General features: G+C 46.3%; 1 protein-coding gene across 3 annotated transcripts in view; it reads right to left on the reverse strand.

The window, feature by feature from the left end:
- ninaC (STKc_myosinIII_N_like and MYSc_Myo21 domain-containing protein ninaC) overlaps positions 1–22,660 on the reverse strand; it is a 145,988-nt gene that overhangs the window by 56,247 nt on the left and 67,081 nt on the right. For 2 of the 3 annotated variants that reach the window (XM_084593327.1, XM_084593325.1), the window contains exons 2-8: positions 16,715–16,747; positions 14,638–14,739; positions 13,380–13,550; positions 10,399–10,574; positions 8,028–8,132; positions 6,415–6,514; positions 3,266–3,342 (exon numbers count right to left, since the gene is read on the reverse strand). In XM_084593327.1, coding sequence (XP_084449453.1) covers positions 3,266–3,342; positions 6,415–6,514; positions 8,028–8,132; positions 10,399–10,574; positions 13,380–13,550; positions 14,638–14,716 — 708 coding nt within the window. In that variant the 5' untranslated portion in view covers positions 14,717–14,739; positions 16,715–16,747. Of the gene's footprint in view, positions 1–3,265; positions 3,343–6,414; positions 6,515–8,027; positions 8,133–10,398; positions 10,575–13,379; positions 13,551–14,633; positions 14,740–16,714; positions 16,748–22,660 lie in introns of all 3 variants that reach the window. The other variant, XM_084593326.1, reaches the window with a different exon arrangement.

Consider the following 22,660-nt stretch of genomic DNA (forward strand, 5'->3'; position numbering starts at 1 on the left):
ACGCAAAATAATTCCAAAGGTCTTCACGACGGCATGCCTCGTAGTCCGCGTCATCCATGGTCCGTACTATGGTTTGACATGTAAAGCTAATCTTTTTCTATAGAAATTAATACTAGCAACAAAACTTATTCTCATGAAACGTACAGTATAGCGGTTCATTTTTGAAATGTAAAGCATGTGCAGCCAGTTTGTGGACCATGCTTTTGCGGGAATCGCATCGTCACTTTTTGAAAAGCGTCCTCTTGGAGGCTTGAAAGCGCTTTGTATGAGGTCCCAGTGCTTTGGTTCTGTTTGTTGCTTTCCAACATACAAAATTTCATGGGCACTTAAGCCTCCTTACGTGCGGCATTCGTATGCAGTAGCGCCACTGCAGTTACTGTGGCAACGCCTGTCGTGTTCAGAGATGTCTGGGCATGCAGTGGTGCCATCTACATTGGGCTGTTATGATGTTAGACACTGTAACCATGACTGTGACTCCAAGCCATAGTTATTGATGTTAGCCATAGTCGTATTCGTAGCAGTCGTAGTCATGGTTAATCATAGTCATAGCCAATTATAATCATGGTTAGCTATGATACCAGTTATGGCTAGTCATAGTTAACCATAGTCATAATTATTCATAGTCATTGTTAGTAAATCAGAATCAAGGTCATGGACTGATTATGACTGACCAACCTTGACTATGACTAAATATACCTATAAAAAAATATGACTATAGCTATGAATATGATGTATCAGTGATTTATTTCATTACAGATCTCTCAGTGATTTACACGTGCAAAGGACGTTTTCTGGTCAAGCTTTTTGGTCACACAAAGCTTGAGGCAATAAATGCAATCGCATTAAAATATCGGTGCCAGTTGCCACTATACTCGAGCGCGTATGATGCGCTTCTTACCTATAGTCGCAACGATAATCCATCGGCAAGCACCACTATACTCAAGGCGTATACCGCTTAGTATTCTGGGTACGGTTCTGCGAATATTTTCAACACAATTACGCTAATATTTGTGTATCTTCTTAGCAGACATTCGAAATCCTGCTTTAATAATAATATTGCCAACGAATAAGGACATGTTTAGTTAAAAGTAAAATTAATCTTGTTGGAAAGCACCAAACGCAATAACTCAGGCGTCAGGGCGTCCGACTACTGAATCCAAAGACCCGGGATCGAATCCCAGCCGCGGCGGCCGCTTTTCTGTGGAGGCTAAAAAAAGGGCGCCGGTGTGCTGTGCGATGTCAGTGCACGTTAAAGAACCACAGGTGGTCGAATCATCCGGAGCCCTCCACTACGGCGTCTAGCCTGAGTCCGAAACCTTCTTGTTGGAAAAAATTGTGGAAACCACATGCAGATCTGTATCAGATATGTGAAACTGAAGGAGACACCCTATGTGGTGGCATTGTGATAGCATGAGAAGCGGCAATAAACGGTTGTGTTCGCGGGCTCCAACAAGTCTGTCTTTCCGCAAGCGGACACCTCTTCGGGCCATTCATATTGTGGTTAGGGATGTTTCCAGCGAGGTGTCTGAGGTGAGGTATCGACGCAGTAAAGATGCCAATGTGTCGTTTACCGCCTGCCAATCACCGAGTTTTATGACATTCTCTCCCTCTGTTATGACATTCTTACTAAGGTCTCTGATGCTGTCGCATTAAAAGCATTGCGCATAAAAAAGTCACTCGCGAAGTATAAAACAGGCAACGTCATGTCTGCCGACTGTTTCTTGCAGAAGCCACCGACTCGTTAAGAACAGGATCTGAAATGGCCGCCATGTGGTGCCACCTGTGTCACTTTGTTAGTGTATATTTTTATAGAGCTGTTGCTCTCACCGATTTGTACGCGGTCGTGCGTGCGTGTATGCCTGTGTGCTGGTTTATTGGTTTATTGGGTTTAGCGTCTCACAGCGACTCATGCTATGGAATACTATAGTAAAGAGCGCCAGAAATTTCGGCCACCTGGGGTGTTTTAACGTGTACTGCACAGTACATGGGCGCCTGGCTGGCTGGCTGGCTGGCTGGCTGGCTGTGTGTGTGTGTGTGTGTGTGTGTGTGTGTGTGTGTGTGTGTGTGTGTGTGTGTGTGTGTGTGTGTGTGTGTGTGTGTGTGTGTGTGTGTGTGTGTGTGTGTGTGTGTGTGTGTGTGTGTGTGTGTGTGTGTGTGTGTGTGTGTGTGTGTGCGCGTGCGTGTGTGTGTGTGTGCGTGTGCGTGTGTGTGCGTGTGCGCGTGTGTGCGTGCGTGCGTGCGTGCATGTGTGTGTGTGTGTGTGTGTGTGTGCGTGCGTGCGTGCGTTCAACCAGTTCGGAAAGTGCTAGTATCTTTCGTGAACTTTCGCGGTCGACTGTGCAATTAAAATGCCATCGTTCTCATGAGATGAAAAAAAAAAAAACACAAGATAGAAGTATTACTGCAAAGACTATTTTATAGCGTAAAAAGTATCATATGCAAAGTTGGGGCGCCGAGACGCGAAATTCCGGCAGGAAATATAAACGGAGTAGGAAAGGAGTGCCCTGAATAATGGTTTTACTCTCACCAGAGTCTCGTTAATCCCAGAAGAGTGCAGTGCATTTTGAAGCAATACGAGGTATATACATGAAAACTAAAGAGTGAAACGTGGTAATATTCGCAACAAAACAAGTTTTTTAAAGGCTTTTCTCTCGCCGTTTTGAAATGTGATTGGCTTAGAAAATCGCAGAGCTCGTGGCGGCATACTGGGCGCGCTCTTTCCACGTCCTTTGTGCACAAAAGCAATCTTGACTGAGCAGAGGTTCATGTTGACGACATTTGGAACAGCTGCGTCGACTTATGGAATATTGGACTAAAGTAACGAAGGCCAGCCGGGGAAAACAGCGCTAACCACGCCTCGACTTTCGGCAAGCCCAGGGAGCTGCATGAGCTGGGCCAAAATAATTCCTTCCATATCTGAAACACTGTCGATGCATAAATAGACCAGAATGGCTTCAGAAGCACACACACACAAAAAAAAAAAAAAAAAAGAAACGAAAAGTCGCTCTCGAGTTGTGCACACAGTTAAAACGTGGAGAGAGCGAGAGAGAGAGAGAGAGAGAGAGAGAGAGAGAGAGAGAGAGAGAGAGAGAGAGAGAGAGAGAGAGAGAGAGAGAGAGAGAGAGAGAGAGAGAAAACGAGCAAACACACGTGACATAACTTTCCTTCGTCTGCACTTGCGTAGCCGTAGGTGTCATTTGCGGCGATTGCCTTAATCAAACGCATAGTTTGGCCAATCGAAAAGATTCTAGGTTGTTCCACTGACCTCAGGTGCCATCCAGTAGGGTGTGCCGACGGAGGTGTTCCGTTTACCCATCGTCTCGTCCAGGTGAGATGAAACACCTGCGGGAGAATGCAAGGGTCCACGATTGACGCATGCACGTATCATAAATCAAATGTACCAGCAGGTCGTCGTTCCACGCTTTTCTGCCGATAAGGGGCACGGCAGGCTTCGATGTAATTCGGATTAATTCCGCTTTGTCAACATCCGCACTTACACCAGAGTCCTTCAATGCCTTTAATGGTCGCGACACTTCGCCGAAACTTTGATATAGGGACAGGAGCAGCCTCTAGGGGAGCCTGTGCCCGTCTGTGGGCATGAGAGCGGCGCGGCCGCTGGTGCCCTACGGCACACCTTGAATCAGAAAAAAATATATTTAAATATACTCGCGAATACTGATAGCATCTAATGAATGATATTACTTTTAACCAAGTCTGACAAAAAATTAACAAACGGCAATTTAGCGTCGAATCATTCCTTTGAAAGTTCGGTTGCAACAAATGCATGATGCACATGTGCTACAGCATCTTGTGGTAGAAATCTGTTGGTTGGTTTGCGGGGATTAACATCCCAAAGCAGTTCAGGCTATGAGAGATGCCATAGTGGAGGACTCCGGAAATTTCGATCACCTGGCACACGGGCGCCTTGCTTTTCGGCCTCCGTCGAAAAGCGGCAGCCGAGGCCGGGATTCGATCCCGCATCTTTGGGCACAGTACCCGAGCGCCATAACCGGTGCGCCATCCCGGCGGTGCGGTATGAATCTGTGGCAGAGCCAGTGTCCTTCATGGACTCCGCCAGATATTGATGGTGCGCATGGCTGCAGTCATTGCCAAGATACTTTGTTGGGCGAGTTGGTACACATTCAATATTAATTTAAACAGCGTGAACAAGAAGACAAAGAACGAGATAAAAGGAAGCCACAGTACAAGCACTGACTCACAACTATGCCTGTCTTTTTTTCCAAAGCCCAGGTAAAAACAAACATGACGAAAACGAAACAATTACGTGAAACACCCCTGGGTTTACCTGCTGCACAAAAAGTCACTCAAAAAAAAAAAAAAAACATCTCTTTGCTTGAAAGAGCAAGAGAAGTCTTGCTGACACACTTATTGTCCGTTGAAATAAAATATGATTCAACTACCTCTCTCGTCATCTTTTCTTTGTGGCGATACAAAATGCTAACCTGGTCAAACATAGGAGTGCACTTCTCCTTTTTCATTGTTTCACATGAATGGCAATGTGAGACCAGAAATATTTTGTCCTTGCCACTTTCCAAGTTGTTCCGGTGTTTCAATAGTCTCTTGTTAATACATCGTCCTGTTTGTCCTATATAACAGGCTCCACACGAGAGTGGAAGCCTGTACACAACACCAGTCTTGCATCCAACAAATGGGCCTCTATGTTTCACCCCACATTCTTGCTTCTTCGATTCTCTTTCCCTTTGAATGGCCGGGCAAATCCTCTTCATCTTGAGCAGGGCGGTCAATGCGACGTCAACACCATATCTCTTGCCTACATTTTTGAGGCCATGTGAAATTCTGTGCACATGCGGTACCACCGCAACCTTCCTCTTCTTCTCACCCATGATAGGCAGAGATTTCTGTCTGTGCGTTCTTTTAAGGCTCTTCAGTGCCCGGCAACTGGCCTCATTAATAACCGACTCCCGATAACCGGCCTTTGCAATTCTTGTCAATTGTCTTTCAAAACTCTTGCCCGTGCTGTGGTAGCAAGATTTCTTCAACGCATTTAACAAGCATGTGTTGATCATCCCATTCTTCACTAATTTGGAATGCCCCGAATTGGAGCTTAGCAAGGACCACACCGATCTCGGGTTGTATTCCCAACAAACATGATCCTCACCGAACTGAATTAACAAATATAAATACTGTAACCAATCGTTACAGTACAGCATTACAGTTACAATAGGTAGGCAGAATATAGACACGTTTTCTTCTGTATGCGGGCGATGCGATCCAGGTATGAGGCAGGCACATGCCACCTTTCCAGAGCCTCACGCAACCATGGCCATGGCATAACGACACAAGGCAGAAAGTGAAACGAACTGCGTGCTTACTTGCCACGGTACAACGGCAGCCGCCCTCGCTGCCGCATACCTGATGAGCCCAGATAGGGAGCCTTCATGCTGCGAAGTCGCCCGGGCAGCGGCGCAGGAGTTAAGGCAAAGTGCCTAAGCCCAAGACCAGTAAAAGTACTGAAGGACTCTGGTTGCATGCACTGTGCACACGAGAAATAGCTTCGATCTGGTTCACTTAACGGAAGTCTGTTTGAGCAAGCGCGCGTTACCTTGAGAAACTGCACCTCCGAAGCGTGTGACATGACATTGTCTCTGAATAGATATGACAGAGCCACAACAGTATATGTCGTAATGTCGGGATCCTCAAAGAGGGACAATGAAGTAGAAGTACTTCACATGTTAGCCTTTTTTTTTTTTTTTTTTTTGCTGTTGTTAGGCAGTGTTATTACAGGCTATAGTGCTCGATGCATTAGCGAACACTCGATGTATCAATATATCCTCATTAAATTTTAATAAATTATCGTATGACGTTGTAGGGGTCGCAACGTGTAGAAACGCAGTCGCCATGCTGTCCTGATAGAGCCTCAAGCGTATGCATGTGACCCTTTCCCGCCTGCTTATGACGCCTGAAACAACGATTCGCTTCCAATCCCTTCTTACTGGCTTTGCTACGACTCCACTATCGCTAAACACAATGTCCGCTTAGCAGCGACGAATGGCGAAAAATAAGGTAACAACAAATAGGATCGGAACAGTGTCTTCGCAATACCACGATCATGATTTCAATCTAAATCGCCTTACATGTGCTTTAGTCTATATTTCAGAAGTGAATCTTATGAACTGTAAGTATTGTTCAGAAACTAAAAGGCGCGCCTATAATACGAGGATGGCCTCGTGCGAATGGCATAAAATTCCTAGCACTAATGGCTGTGGAATTCCTCTTTGTTTTCTCTGCGCGCGAGCGTGTACTACTCGCAGTCGTCTATTTGGTACCACTTCAACCTGGATCTCAAAACGGCGAGTGGGAAAGTACTGAGCTCGTCTGCATGCTCGCGTTGTCTCGGCATGCTACACTGCGCCATCTCGGTGCGGCACTCACCGAAGTCCACCAGCTTGACGGTGCCGGTGTCGGTGAGCAGGATGTTGTGTCCCTTCACGTCCCGGTGCATGCAGTGGTGGGCGTGCAGGAATCGAAGAGCCTGCGCAGTCACGCCAAGAGTGGCACCCATGAATCTTAGAATGCACTCTAGATAGGAAAAGAACTCAGCTAGAATTCGCGCGAGAAAACTGCAAACTTTTAAAGTGGTTTGTACATAAAGGTAATAACCACTGCATGACATTATTCAGTTAAAATTTGCGCTCATTTGCGACTCCTATGAGTCAAATGTATATTTAAAAATGTTAAATATGGTGACAAGTAAACGCTCGAGGATCATTTCAGCAGGTCGGGAAAAAGCTACGAGTACGCTTTTTGTTCTGAAGGCGATCGAAGGCCAGAAATTGCGATCAAGGAATTATAGTTGACACGGCTGCCACCAATTGGCGCTGAACTGCCGAAGGACCTAGGGTTTAGAGATGACAGGGGTCTGGTAAATGAATCTGCGGTGGAAGTTAGCAAAAAGGGACTGGAAGATTAGTGGCTGGAAAGCAGGGAGATGGCATAAGGTTTGAAGTGCAGGAATAAAAGCTTTGTAAAGGAAATGACGACATTGCATAGTTGACTGATTTATAATGTTAAATGAATGTACGAAAAAAAACAACGAGCATGGTGGCAACTGCCAGCGCCCCGTTTCTAAGGGGACGTTCATATATCCGATCCATTCATCTATCGCTGCAGGAACTATTGTTCGGTACATTCTACTCATTTACAGTGGCCCTTGAAACTTGTTCGTGTGCACACAGGAAGCCTTCTGTAGGCCGGATATTGAAGTGTTGATTAAGAGTTGGAAATAATAATCGCCACCTTTGCGCAGGATCTGTCGGAACAGTACTGTTTCTACAAATTATAAATGCAAAATATTCAGTAAAATGGCGAGTTGAGCGAGTTGGTTCAAAATATCAATTATTCAAAATATCAAAATATTCCTTTTGATTTATCGGTCACTGGCGGCAAACAGACGATGCTAGCTGCTGAATTTCCTTGGAAATCTGCACGCTCAATTGCGCTTTTCCTCTCTAGCAGGTACCCCAAGACAAAGAGGAATTCGCCGTGCTGCCTGAAACACGCTACGCCGTTCCAACTCTTTTTCGCCACTGAGAAGTTCGTCGCTAAGGAGATACGATGCTCATTTCAGAAGCGAGAGGTGTCAAGGCGGCGCCAAGTTGATGACTGGCTCGTTAACAGTTCTAGCATTCTCTCTTTCGCTCAAGTGACGGATGGATTCTCACGGTGTTCATTGTTCCAGAAGCTACCGCGACAGGCCAACGACTCGGATCAAAAATAGCACGAAAATGAACGCGATGCCAGGTTTGAAGGCGAAGATTCCTGCGTAGCTACCAGATGGTCCAAACTGACGCCATTTCCGGAGGCTGAAAGCAAGGAGCCAGTAAGGCTTTTCCTCGAAACTGAGGACGAACCCTACACCGTTCGCTGATGGTCGTTTTCTTCTCACGGAAACGCTGTAGAATTGTGGCTGCTGGGTAGGACAGATTTTCCTTTCCGTCAAGAACGCCCAGCACGTGTTCGCATTCGTGTGTCTTGTTGTTACTTACGTCTATGGTTTCCCTCAGGATGTACGCGATGATGGGTTCTGGAAGGTTACTGCCTGACTTGCGTAGGTTCTGCACCAGGTCCGTGACTGAACCGCCCGTGCAGAGCTGAGACAAAGAAATGGAAACAGCATCAAGTATTAGACAGGGGGTGTGTTTACCCTCCTTGCTTGCAGCGTACAGGACAGCTTAAAAGGTCACGAAAATATTTTCTACCACGCGCGCCGGCAAATATATATACATATATATATATATATATATATATATATATATATATATATATATATATATATATGAGTGGGGAAGAGCAGCCCTTCGCAAAGCGAACTCTGCTTAGGCTGCTTTTACGCGTTGTTCGTCGTTGCCGTCGGGAAGTTTGCGATCGCCGCAGATCGGAGCAAAGAATGGTCCAGCAGCTAAACCTGCAGGGGCTGCTCCACTGCGGTAAAACAGCGAGACACGACGTCCATTATATATTCTCCTTACCGACGGGCGATGGAAAAGCGCGCAATAGGCGAATGACGCATTGCGTGGTCTACGCCTGCCATTCACCCGTCAGTCATATAAAGGGACCTATAGATGCCACTTTTGCGGGGCGCGTCATCGCAGATAATCGAACGCTAGCGCAGAGCACGAGGATCTTTGGCTCTCCGATAGGAAACGTGAAAAGGCTTCAATTCGGATTTTCGTTGCATTTAGGGGCGCGCATCGCTGTAGTATTTTGCAGAGACTACCTCCAATACATATTCGAAGCACTGATCTGTTCGCTCAAATGCCTAGACCCTGGTCAGAGGTCTTATAATCTCAGCACATACTGGAATGTTAAAAATAGCTCTGGTTTTCAAATGAGGCTGCGTTCACTAATACACAAACAGAAGCAGCAGATACTGCAAATGCGATAAAATATGGCCTAAATGGAAATAAGTGTGGCATGACCACCACTACATCTAAAACGTATCTTTAGAATTCACTTTTTTTCTCTCAGGCTCCGTGCACAGCAACACAGCATATTTTTCTGTGCTCCATCGCTGAACAGAGGCACTGAGGAGTGCATTTTTTTATATCGACTGTCCGCTGCATAGGAGTAAAATAAACACGAATAGCTTTGCTATACATTTTTATGGTATTTTCAAGGATATATCCTGATAGTTCGATATAAGCAATATTTCGTTATTCCCGATTCCTTATATCCTGGATCGCCTCTACAGTGATGCAGATAAGCAGAAGTAACTAAATAAAGTCTGGGCAATTTTTTCTAGATGCCCTACGCAGGAGAAAGTCATAAATTTAAAAAAAAGGCGAGAGCCCGAGCACGACACATCCGTCACGATGCTGAGAAAGCTTCCTGGAAACGCTGCGTATTATCCATTGTTTAGTAACGTAAAAAATGTGGGAACAAGTTTGCAAAATAATAAATGCTAGATTTTCTCCCTTCACAATGCCTCTTCTAACAGCTCTTGGTACAAAAGCAAGTTTTGACGAATAGGCACGCGTTCTAGGGGAACATTTCACAAAAATTTCTAGTTCCTTACATTTTGCACTCATTTTTGAAGCACAAAAACGCAGCTGAAAAACAATATTTTCCCACAAACGGCAGCATGAACGAGTTTTGTAATAATTTAATTGCCATTCAAGATATACATAGATGCTGTTTGCTCGTAAACAGACTGCATCCGCCCTTCATGAAATCCATTACGAGATGCGAGCCCATTTATCTGAACCTACTGTAACGGCACATTTAAGTGTCTTTAGTTGGCGAAATAACCGTCGCTGTTGTGACGAAAACCTGCCGCACTCACTCTTAGACATACTAATCATTAAACGGGAGTGGATTAAACTAATGCTTCCACTTTTAACCGACGCAGTAGGGGACCGCAAACGACCTGGAGTGCGTTCTTTCTGTTCAGTTTCTGTTCCTGACAGCGGCACACCGTTTCCGCATTCTTTAGCCTCGACTGCTGGTCGGAAAGCCTCCGGGCAGCTCTCGTCCATTGTTTTGTTAGTTCCCGATTAAAAAAAAATAGAAAGAAACCCGTACCTACATGGAACGGCTACTGATGCCTGAGCCATGCTAGCGCCTGGTGCAGGCGCACCCTAACGTGCAAGCGTCTCTTTGTTTGCAGTGAACTCCGCGCGAGAGTCACCCCTCTCTTTAACACCAGCGTGCAATGAAATAAAAAAAAAAGAACTTATATAAAATATAAGCCCCTGCACTGTGTGTTCGCAGAGTATAGTAAGATAACGTAACCGCTTTAATTCTTGGAATAAATGCGAAACACCTGTTCCGGAGTCTCGTCAAACCTTGCGGCATTAACGTCGTGCCGAGCTGTGGAAAGGTGGGAGGCGTGCATACGGACACGTGAAGTATGCTCACCTCCATGACGAACCACACCTGGTCGTCTTCGCGGCAGGGCGCAGGCTGGAAGAAGATGCCGAAGTAGGTGGGGATATTCGGGTGCACGCACAGGTCACGCAGCACACGATGCTCCTCCTCCATCTCCTCCACGTTGTCCGCGATGTTCTCCATGATCTTGACCGCCACCAGCCGGTCTGCAATATGTGCTAAGGCATTAGAAGCCTCGTTCATCGCGAAAAAAAAAAAAAAAATGTCGTCAGACATGAAATTTATCTATTGGTGAAGCAGGCAACGTCATTAGACCAAAAGTGACAACTGTACGTTTCGATACATCTTCATTGCGTCTGTGCTGCCACCTTTTGTGGCCCCGGAGAGATAGATGTCTGTGGCCCGGAGAGAGAAGAGATGTCTGGTTTTGTTCGCATACACTGTAGGGCTCCGGAAACACAAATGAAAGAACTACGATATAAGATCGGTGTAAAAACATCAAAATCGCCTGTGGCTGATGAATAGGCGTTGGTATTCAGTCATCGCGGAAAAAAAAAAAAAAAAAACTGAAGCCCTTTCAAACAACGACTAGAAGAGGACGAAACGTTCACTCGCAACTGAAGAGTTTATTATACAAAAACCAACGCCAACCACGTGCTGAGCTTTACGAGGCAAACCATATTAACATGCAACTCTCATTCGATTATCCAAAACATCTCTCTCCCAGAAAGTTTGACGGATCGCTAACACATGGATGCCCATATTTTGATATAAAAGAAGCTTCCCCTCTTACCCCTGTAGCCTATCCCGGTGGCGGAACAAAATGCTCGTTCTCGAAAGCATCGTGCAACATCATTTGTTGCCCCTTTTTATTGTTGCAGTTCCGAACAATGGAGCGCCAAATTGCTTGTAGCATCACCCTTGTCATACAGTGGCACGCTCCATAAGTTGCACATTCAGACAACGTCCGCTCTGGCCCACACAGTCCTTCTTTTCCTTTCTTGCCTCATGCGTGGTGTAAACAGAAATTGTGAGCAGAAATTATAACCAGAACACATCCATCGCCCCAGCCGGGAAAGCAAAGGAAACTTTACAGTTCTCCTTGCCTTGCGTAAGATGATAGTAGCGATGACAATGACGCCGCATTTAGTGATAATGATAATGATGACAGTAGCGATGACAGTTCCGGTGCATTTAGTTGATAATGATGGTGGTGATAGTAGTAGCGATCATAATGACGATGCAGTTACTGGAAACCCTCCTGTCAAATGGCTTTTGCCATTTCCGCTCTTAAGCAGACTGAAGTGCAGTCCTGTAACCTTTTTTTTTTTTTTTTTTTCACGATAACCGCTTCTGGTGCTATCGAATCGCCAACATATAATATAAGTAGGTGTCCCTGTGAATTTTAATTACGGGTGTCATTTCAAAGACGGGCATGGGGCTGGTGTGGTGGTAGCAAGTGTCTCGAGAAAAATTCTGCTTCGAGGAAGACAAATATCATTATCCTTTTAGATTGTATTAAAAAGGGCTGAACCGCACAGCGCTTGGCCATGATAATGAAAACTTCCGGCCGACATAGACAGATTTTATAGCGTATTTGTATCTTCGTGGACAAGAAAATGGTATTGTTATAATATATAGCAGCGGCGTGGGGTGGAGAACGTTCTGGCGCGGCGTTGTTGTCGACGACGAAGACTCAAGATAAGGCCGAATTTTGAGTGTTTCCTGCAGCGATCTGCTGCGCCTACCACTCATTAACCACGCGTTCTACGTTCGGGGCACTTGTTTATTTTAACTGATCAGTCATCACTAAACTTTGTTATTGATAGGCTCAATTAGGTCATTGCAATTGGCCGCCCTGTCATTGTGGAAAGAGTTTCTTTTCCTGCACTTTGCGTTCCTTTCGATGACCTTAAGCTCGAGACGTAACATTTCGGTGACATTACAATAGCAAGAGTGCAAATTCACCATTTGCATATCAAGCGCCCGATGCGCTAAATAGGGCAAAATGGCGCGCCTGTAGCACCGAGAAGCCGATGCCCTGCATGCGCAATTCATGTGCGATTGCGTGCCATCAGTGGGTAGCGCCACCTGGCTGGTGCAGATTTAAACATCTGCCTTCTCACTCGCCACAGTATCGAGCTTTCTGCCCTGCAGCAGCACAGGGAGATAGACGGGAAATAGGAGGAAATATATGCCACAAACGCCACAGCACATAAAGCGGTACACTTTTATTCTTTTCGTGCTGCTTTTCAACGCTGCATCCTCACGTCCGTGGATGTAGGGAATTACCGTGTCAGCAAAGAAGGGCACGAGTATACTCACAGATGTCAGTTCACGCTGAAAACTCCAGCTTGTCGAAATTTACGACCGCGGCCCACTACTGCGTCTCCACAGCCTGAGTCTCAATTGGGCGTTGCAATATATAACCCAAACCACGTCTGATATTGAGGAATGCTGCCACTTCCCAGAGCGGCGACCTGCTGGGGCTAGGATAATATTTAACGTGAAAGCTTTAAAGGCTCCCTTGTGCAGAAAATTCGGCTCTGTGAGCGAAAAGTCAGGGCAACGGGATCTGGCAGGTGGAAGCTTGTCGGCAGGTGACATGGCCGAGCACTGATTGGTCGATGGGTTGTGCGACGTAACAAGAGCGCATGATGTCACTACGTTGAAATGACCTGCCAAATCGGGTTGTTCATATGAGCTGGGAAAGGGATCAATCTTTGAGAACACTTGAACGCCGAGTCAGGCACGCTACTCCTATAGGCCACGCAGGTACGTTTGTAAGGCATGGTTAAAGCGAGGCTTTATATGCCATGTGGTCGCTTACAACTAGTAGCTGAATGAAGTAGTATATCATAGGATATTAGAGGCCCAGATGAAGTGCCTGGTAATTAGGCGGTCAGAGAGGATTCTCAAAAGGATCCGCAGAAGGGAGCCATTAATGCTGTCACGTTATACCCTTGAAGGCAGAGCATTTTGTCCTCCCCATTTCTTTTTCTGGTGCGTACCCGTGAGCTTATCTCTGGCGGCGTACACCTCCCCGTAGGTGCCTTCTCCGACCACCTTGACGAGCTGGAAGCGGTCTCCCGGCGCCGGCAGGGACAGCAGGTCCAGGTGCTTCGATATACCCCGGTAGTAGGCAGCCACCTTGGGGTCGTGGTGCTGCTCGGGCGACCCGCCTGCGCGCGTGCCAACAGCCGCTTTCTAAAGCACACGCTGAAGTGAACTTATGAATGCGCCTTATGAATGCTCCATGTCCGGACATATGCAATCGCGCTCAGTGGTTTAGCTAATACTAGCAAGTATTATTCCGGAGCACATTCACCGTTTTAGCCAAAACATTTCCAAGGCTGTAGTGCAAAGCCTGACGTAGTGTAACGGTAACGTCTAAGGTTACGGTCTCATTTTCTATTCATTGTATTCTAAAGAGCATCATGTCCAGACCAGTTCATTTGTCATGGGGTAATGTCATCGCACAATAGAAGATGTTAGCTTCATATTTGTATGTATATTTTATCGAAAGGTCTGACGTTTGGGGATGTGCGAATATTCGAAATTTCTAATACGAATCGAATACGTTTGTTATCTGATTCATATTCAAAAAGCTGATATTCGAAATTTTACGAATATTCAGGAATTATCGATTACGTCGAAAATTCGCAAATTCACCGCAGTTTTACTGCACTGCGCGCTTCATCGCAACGCTTGAGTGCGTCGACTGTGCAGTGAAGCATTCTCAAAACGCGACGGGGCCGTTTTGTGAGGAAAACGAATAACTTGGCGAAACCTGAGAAAAAAAAAAAAAAAAAAAAAAAAAACGTCGTTCTTACTTCGGTTTCATCGCAAATGCAGATAACCATCGTACAGGTGTTCATCAGATATAATTACTGTGAGTAATATGACAGCTCCACCCGGTTTCATGCAACTTCCTTCTCTAAAAAAACACGGTATATTCGTGTATGAAATTTATACCAGATTTTTCAGCATGCTACACTTTTCTGTACTATTTTAATTTAATTTTATTTGAAAAATCATGTGAATACTGAAAAACAATCCGAACAATGAATTCAGTTTTTTTTTTTTTTTTTAGTCATTAGATATTCGATATCGGAAAGCATTTTTTCCCCTTATTTTAGTATTCGATTCGTATTCGAAAATTTCAATATGTACACCCTACTGACATTAGATACCGGAGTGGCTCAAGGACGAATGTAGTAGATAGAAGTGTCGCCATGACAAAAGTACTGGATGGTGCAGCTCACCGACCTCCTCCTCCGCCATTGTAGCTGCTTCCAGTGTTGAGGGGAAGGGGCTTCAGCAGGCGGTACCGGTGGGACTCCTCCATTATTTGACTGTGTCTCGGGAGACCTGCGATGGAGGAGGGCACAACGCATATGCTAACCACTGTATAGTAGCTTGTGGTTGCCAGGTTTCTCGTTCGGAACGCTGGCAAACGGCTCCTAGCTTGCTCGATGGTACATAGAAGCGTTCAGACGTGCAGCGCTGTGCAAGAGAGTATGCGCCAATGGGGTGACGCTTCTGTTTTACAAGATGTAGTTATAGATAACTATGTGACGTCATCTCGTTGGTGCGCGTTGAAATAGTTGGTCGTTCCTATTTCATTGCCCAACGAGCCGAGACATTCAATTAGACAGCCAGATATAGGCAGAAAACAAGGGCAAGTGTGCTTAAATAGTCTATAGAACGTTATGCACTAGTTTACTTAACTATCTCCATTAGGATTTTCAGTTCTACTCTTTACGTTCTTCGTGATCAGTCGAAGCGGACTGTTCAGAGAAGTGGACGGGAAGTGTTTGCCCCGTCCACTTCTCTTGCCCTTGTCTGCCCCAGCGCTTCCAAAAGTTATGTTCACCTAGCTGGCTTGTTGAATGAAGCACAGAGTCACTTTAGAGCGAAAAAGTTTTACGCACTTGAAGCTAAAACCCATGCAAGAATTTGACGAGCGAGATACCATTCAATAACGGGTCTGTCACTGCGACAAACACAGAGAAGGAAAAAATTGGCATGCGAATGCCTGCTTCCGGCTGCGCAACGATATTTCATTCTGTTTTTCTTTCTTTTTGAGTGCTCTTCTTTCTGAGTGCTCTTGTCATACCGCACTCCAGCGCGTTTGAACAGCATGACTTTAGGGACTACAAAACACGGTGGGGAAAAAAATATAATAAACCGTCCGAATCTGCCAAACAAACCCAGTTCCGACGATGATATTCAGAAACCTGAGTATTAATCTTTGTGTGGACATTGCCGCGCCCATTATGTAAACTAGAGCTTCGAAATCTCGGGAGCAATAAGAGCGAATGAGGGAATAATTACACCGCACTACACCACAACGTGGCACGTGACGTTTTCTGTTTCTGAGCTCTTCAGGGCCTTCAACGGTAGTAGATGGTAATGTTAAAAAAGGCTGCCACTAAGCGACAGCAGAGCGCGTGAAGCTGTACTTGAATGTAGGTGAAACACATTAGTTTCTGTTCAACGGATGACAGATTTTCGACAAGGTAAAGCATCTATGAGGGGCTGCCAAAACATTAGAACAACTTCTTTCATACTTTATTGTACGATTGTTGTTTTGTTTATTCACAGCTTAGAACTAGGCGAAGAAAATGTCCCCACAAAGTCCAAGCAAAACGAACAAGCATTGATGGGGAGCCCCAGTCTGCTAGCAAAGTTTCGATAAGTAGACGTGCCGCCCAGACGAGGACACTGAGTCCACTTATCGAAGCGTTCACTCGCGGAATGAAGCTCCACCTCAACCATTGTTCTCTTTCATTTGAATTTATGCACAGCTTAGACCTTTACATCAAAAGTGATTATTATTATTATTATTATTATTATTTTTTTTTTTAGCGAACGAAACGAAAAGTCACTGCTTACGTTAGCTTCCCATGTAAAAAACATCTCGTGAAATAAAGATATTTGGCACATCAGCATCACAAATGAGTACAACTGTGTCCAGTGTATTTCATTTGTAACACAGTGTTTCGCTGTATGGATAATAGCCACGCTCGCCTTGAGGTGATTGACATTGTCGTAGATGCCTAACCCTCATTAGCATCAGCGGCATCGGGTTTGTCTTCTGATTACAATACATAGAGCACAGAAGAGCACTGAAAGGGGGGTCCCCGTATAGGTCATCAAAAGCCGATGATAGGCACTGAATCGCATATGATCACTTTCCGTCTAGCTTATGTAGCAGCACCATGTGCATGTCTAATCTGTCTCGTGTGTGCAGGACGCATTTGGCGAAAAGTTTCAGTGATAAGGAGCTACGACCAAATGAAATAAAACAGTGGCTCGTGCGAAGACAGGAAAACGAACGTACCTTCTCCTTCGTTCTTGGGTGGTTCATCTTGACCTGCAAAGTAAAGACGTCGCCATTAAACGCCGGGGTAGCCAAGAAGGTGCACTGTTCTCGACACAGCACCTATAAGACCCCACGCACCCTTCACCTCCGCCGGCGGCTTGAGCCTGTTCGGCTTGATGGGCCTGTCCAGCGGCGGCGGCCGCTGGACGGCCCACCACTGGCGTTTGCGGCGCTCCACGCGGAGGGCCATGTCCATGCGCACATGGTTCCTCTCAGAGAGGCTCACTTTCACTGCCATACTGCTGCTGCTGCTGCTGCTGCTGCTGCTGCTGATGCGCTTTCCAACGGTGCTCCCAGGGATAATTGCTAGAATTTGGTCCTTGAAAATGCCTCTAGTCGGAGGACTGCAATTTTGACGGATTGTTCCGAAACTGGGCTTAGCCGACGCTTACGATCGGTACTGGTACCATCCCAGTCAGCCGGGGTGGGCGCACAGCCCCGGCCCGGGCGTATCCTCCGGCCGACCGACCATGCCGGCCGCCATTGTGGACACTTCGTCGTCTTTGGACGCCGCTCCTGCCTATAGCGCTTGTCTGATTAGACACACTCCGTTTCGGTCACGTGAAGGCCGATTTTACTATGCGTTGAAAAATAGACGGGGAAAGTCGCTTCCATTCATTTAATAATTTCTTCATTCTTCATATCATACCCAACCGATGCCCTGAGGCAATAAATATTGTTAGAAATATTGTTAAAAAAAGAAAAGTCTCTTCAACACTATTTACGACGTTTTGCGATAGGCAAGTAGAATGCCACGTTAATTTTCTCTCTAGTTCATCTGTTTATTCATTTTTTATTTTATGGATTGTAGTTGCTTAACAGCGGAATATAATATTGCTTCTCGTTTTTGTTTTCTTCTTGTTGTTATCTGTCTTTCTGTCTTTCTGTCTTTCTTTTGCCTCGTTCTAACTTCGAAACGGTGCGTTGGCTATGTGCGCTGTGCGCTATAAGAGGGAATAAAACAGCATTTGTCCTCAGAATGCGCACCGTTATACGTATTTGACCTGCGCTTTGATATTCATAACCCTGAACACGATAGGCGGCGCACTTACCATGAGCAGCAGCAGCAATTGGTTTGTCGCAATTTTGTACCAGAGTCGGCGATTCTGCCCAACCCGTACATTTTAGGCCGTGGGATGACAGCCTCGAACGCGAGTAAGCATAAACCGTGCACAAAGAGCTCAGATATTTCGTTATGCACGGATCTGGAAATATGCATCCTTAGAGTACTGTTACCATCAACATGCGAATTCTAGGCGCAGAAGTTCTTCGCCTACTTACTGGCGCAGCCTACGACCTGCACGCGCTCGACTTCCGCGCATCCTATTGGCCTGCTTTTGGCTACAAGTCGTAACTTGTATAGCTGATTACACTTGGCTTGGCCTAACTTCCGATTATGCGAATACTGAATCAAAGCGTCAGTATTTAATTTGGGAACTTCCAGCCACCAGAGCAATAAACGGCACACATTATCACATTGCCAGTTCATCGAACAACCGTGGCTGTTTCTAAAAACTATCACAAGAAAGCTGAGATTTATGGTTCGCTCCTGGAGGAGGCGGTTGGGTTGGGGAAGGAGGAAGGAAAGAGGGAGGGGGGCATCTATTTGAATTATGTGCATTTTTAGCCTTTTTTTTAACCTTTTTGAGACGAGGTGGGGGGTGCTCAGCATTATTTTTTCCATGTAGAGAGTCCCCCTTTCTCTTAAGGCGCCCCTTAGTAATTAAGGATTAAGGCATGCATGTGCACTCCGATCAAGTGCCCCGTGCGGTCACCTAATCCAGGTTGCCCTGTTCACTATACAGTGCGTGGTACTCTGCTTTTTGAGGCGAACGTAGCTTTGGCCCTTCACACGGATGGAAAAGGAGCGGCATTACTGTACCTGTAACGTGAACCGGGTTTTCGGTGAGAGAGAGGGGGGTGAAGAGAATAGACTGCAGTTTACAAGCAGACGATGATACTCGGAGATGGTGCTCTTTGTACGCCATTCATACTTCACGCTTTTTCTTTCGTATCATTTTGGTTTTCGTTTTCGGCCTCAAAGGCAGCCAAGGGTGCGACTGAGTGGCATTTAGGCAGACGTGGCTTCACATACCCTTTCAAACCGATACAGTGCGGCACAAAATTCACTCGCGCGAGCGACATTTATTGCCAGTAAAAATCAACGTGGCCGCTGGGTCACAAATAACGGGTGCAACAGCGTTTAACACATCGAAAAGTCTGTAGATAGGCAGAGTGCTACTGACTTTGCCGTAGGCCAGCCGTCAGCAAGAACAACTACCGTGACGTGGACTCTGCACAATGGATTGCACACTGCGGTGGGACGGCAGCATACGAGGTCACCCCCCGGGGCCAATTTGCTCCACCGGCACACTAGTGCGCGCCCCGTGGGCTAATAATGGCGGCACGGCTTTTTGGGGCGACACCGGAGCCCCTCCCCCTCACCCCCGCTTTGGTGGTGGCTTTTCTCATTGTGGCGCGGCGCTGAGCTGTGGCCGCCCGACGACACGTCTTTGTGGAGCGCAACAAGGTCGCCCGTCACGGTCTCCCGGCGCTCAACGAGCTCCGCGCAGAATAAGGAGAAGACCGGCCGCAGCCAGGAAGGGGATACACGCAGCCACGCGCCAAGTTTGTCACGTGCCAGCGACTCTGCTGCAGACAGTCCCCGAGACACGCCACCGGCTCATCTCCGCAAAAAGCCAATTTGCTCCGTGAGCACCGGTGTGTGCGTCTTGCGTGGCCGAGAAGAGAGCGACCACTGCTTCTCGCCCGTCTGACCAGAGGAAGAATGGTTAGTTTGATGCGCAGACCGCTGACGAAAAGGCGCGCTGAAGCGCGTCGTGGTTTCGCCCGCCGGTTGTGCGAGGACGGCAGTGCCTTAATCATAACACAAATAGTGAATTGATTTCTTTTTCTCTGTCTACCACGCTTTTGTATGCTTATTCGCGAAAGTACGCTGAAGGACGTGGCCCTCTAAATATTAAAAACAAAACAACAGTGGAATCGGAGCAAATGAACAAATATTGCCTGATTTTAACTAGGTCTCGAGTTTTCCTTCGTCAAAGCTGGGTTCATTTTGCTTTTGTGGCTTTTTTTTAGAAGGTGCAGAGGCTTTCCTGCACCGCTCTTCAATTGTACAGGAAGCTTGCTTGCAGGTTACAATCGTGCTGGAACGTCCTGATTGCTCGGGCAGCCTTAACTATCTATGAGGAGCCATTTTTATGGTTTTTTTTTTTGTGTGAGTGTTTATTTACTGCCTTCTTAAGGATGTGCTCTAAAGAATATGTGCGAAAGCTATCCCATATTGACGTTGCATATTAAATGGTTCGCAGATAACACCTCCTCCAGACTACTGTGGAACAAAAACTCAATAAAAGAAGAACGCTCAATATGCAGAAGCGCGATGGATAGCATAGGGAGTTTATGACTCTCCAAATATAACACGTTTGAAAACCAAATGCTGGTAGTAAGGAAGGCATAATCAGCAGCAACTGTCACTTCTCGGTGGACGCCTCTACCGCGCGCCGTGAGGGTAGGGAGGGAAGGAAGGAAGGAAGAAAGAAAGAAAGAAAGAAAGAAAGAAAGAAAGAAAGAAAGAAAGAAAGAAAGAAAGAAAGAAAGAAAGAAAGAAAGAAAGAAAGAAAGAAAGAAAGAAAGAAAGAAAGAAAGAAAGAAAGAAAGAAAGAAAGAAAGAAAGAGACGACCACAGACAAATCGTGACCGTTTGCGGTTGCTAAACGTGCGCCTACATCGTACAGAGCGCACGGGCGTCTTGCGTTTCGCCTGCTCCGAAATGGGACCGGGATTTGGACCCTCGTCCCCAGCAGCCGAACGTCGTAACCACTGAGCCACCGCTTCGTTGCTGGCCGCAACGAGTGTGAAAATGTTCATTTAATGCTTTCGCACCCCTTCTCCATCAGACAGGTTCTGCATAAAGCTGCACTGGTTTTCCGGAGCGTGTTTTCACTCAAGCATATGTAGAAAAAGGAGACAGACGACGCTGAGGTATTTGATAAATCATCATTCACCTCTTGTTTAGATTGCATTAAGCACTTTTGGACTTCTGAGAGGAAGAGGAGATCTCACAGTACTAAAAGCCGCCTAATTCAAAGGAAATGAATTAATAATTAATACAATTAATACTGAATGTATAGCAGGTCACGTCTTCGTGCGTCCTACATCATGTGCGACCTTAGCAACTTGGATTAATCTACTGCCACTACCGCAGAGGCACAGCGCCCTACCCGAGCGCATACAAATTCTTTGTGAGGTACGCCGGGCTTCGCGAAAAAGCGATCTGATCATCCAGAGGTTGAAAAAAAAAAAGTGTGCCAGTACGTTCGACTAAACTTTGCCGTAGTGTGAAGTCAATTAGGTCCACTGCAAATGGCTATAGTCGATACCGAATATCTCGAAACTCGATATAGCGAAATATTGCTTATGTCAAACTATGAGAATATCCCCTTTAAAATTCCATGCGGAAGTAGCGGTGTTCCGGATTTATCAAACTCCTGTTTAACGGAATATTAAATATATCAAATTGCCCACCATGCCCATTCAAGTAGCACTTCTCCTAATGGCACTCCATGATCATTTTTGGCTCGCAGAGCCGGATTGGCTTCGCAGCCTTGAGCACGTGCTGACAGCGCTATGTGAGACCAATTGACGATGTGAACGGGGAGTTCGCTTGAAAGTAGCATTCGGTATATATGGCGTGCTTGTTTTCAAGAAGACACAGTATTTGTATCTTTATATCTGATATAAATGTTTTCCACCACCACCAGTGCGCAACGCGCCGAGCGGTGTGCTACCAGCGATACGCTGCCTTTAGCGGTGCTACACCGTATGCACGTTGCATGTGCACGACAGGTCTTCAGGCGGTCTTCGATTTTGCATCATTCGCCAAAGTCACCATTCCAAGTCCACTGCTAGGTGCTTAGAGAACCTGGGCGCATCGATGCGCGCGTTGCACCGTTGTAAAAATGTAATGAGCTGCTGTTCCAAAGTCGACTGCACAGAACTTTATTGCTCACATTTCCCTTGCAGCGCTAGTTGAACTAGCCTATGGATACCCCTGTTTCGCGTCGTCACTGACGTCGACCCGTCTGCATTCCCCATTCCACATCCAAAAAGGTAGGGAAATATATATACACACAGGCACAAAGCTGCGATTGTGGGGCCTAACCTGCAGACCCTGACGTGGAGCATATACGTCCCCTCAGTTTATGGCAATGACAGTTAACCGGCGACGTCGTCGTTGTGTTAATCGTTGTGTTAATCGTAAGCGGACGAAATTGTTGCATTACACTTGGTTTCTTTAGCATGCGTGCGATGCACTGAAAGTAAGGGGCGTCACCCTTCAGGTGTCGAATTCGCGTGTAAGAGCGCATCGCAACTAGCAGACACTTTGGCTCTGTGCCATTGGCCGTCATGATTTTCGAGATAACGGTCACTGGTCAATCACAAACTGCATTTACGAGCAAACCGTTTTGCATATCTGCATGGCTCTTGGTTGGATAACTTGCAGTGCATTTTCCACAGCTATTAAACGGCTTCAGTGAAACGCAGAGGGTGCGAAGATCAGATTTTTTCCCCGTCGTCTTCGGGCTCCACGAAGCGTCGCTTAATTTCAGCACCTTCGAAGTTTCACTACTTTCTTAAACTTTTATGCAGCGCTTTTAAGACTTTGAAACGGGTCGTCAGAAAACGCCTTGTGCTTCAGAACGTAGGTGTTCCCAGTCCTGGATAAGCGATTTCTTCACAGGACCTTACACTACCTTAGAGCACCGACGCGTTGGCTTAGTGGATAGGGCACTCGATTAATGTGCCCAAGGATGCGGGATCGAATTACCTTCGATGGAGGCGAAAAGTAAAGCGCCCGTGTGCAGCGCGATGTCAGTGAGC

This window comes from Amblyomma maculatum, chromosome 2, assembly GCF_055883805.1.
Source record: "Amblyomma maculatum isolate TAMU_Amacu chromosome 2, ASM5588380v1, whole genome shotgun sequence".
NCBI classification, from domain to species: Eukaryota; Metazoa; Arthropoda; class Arachnida; order Ixodida; family Ixodidae; genus Amblyomma; species Amblyomma maculatum.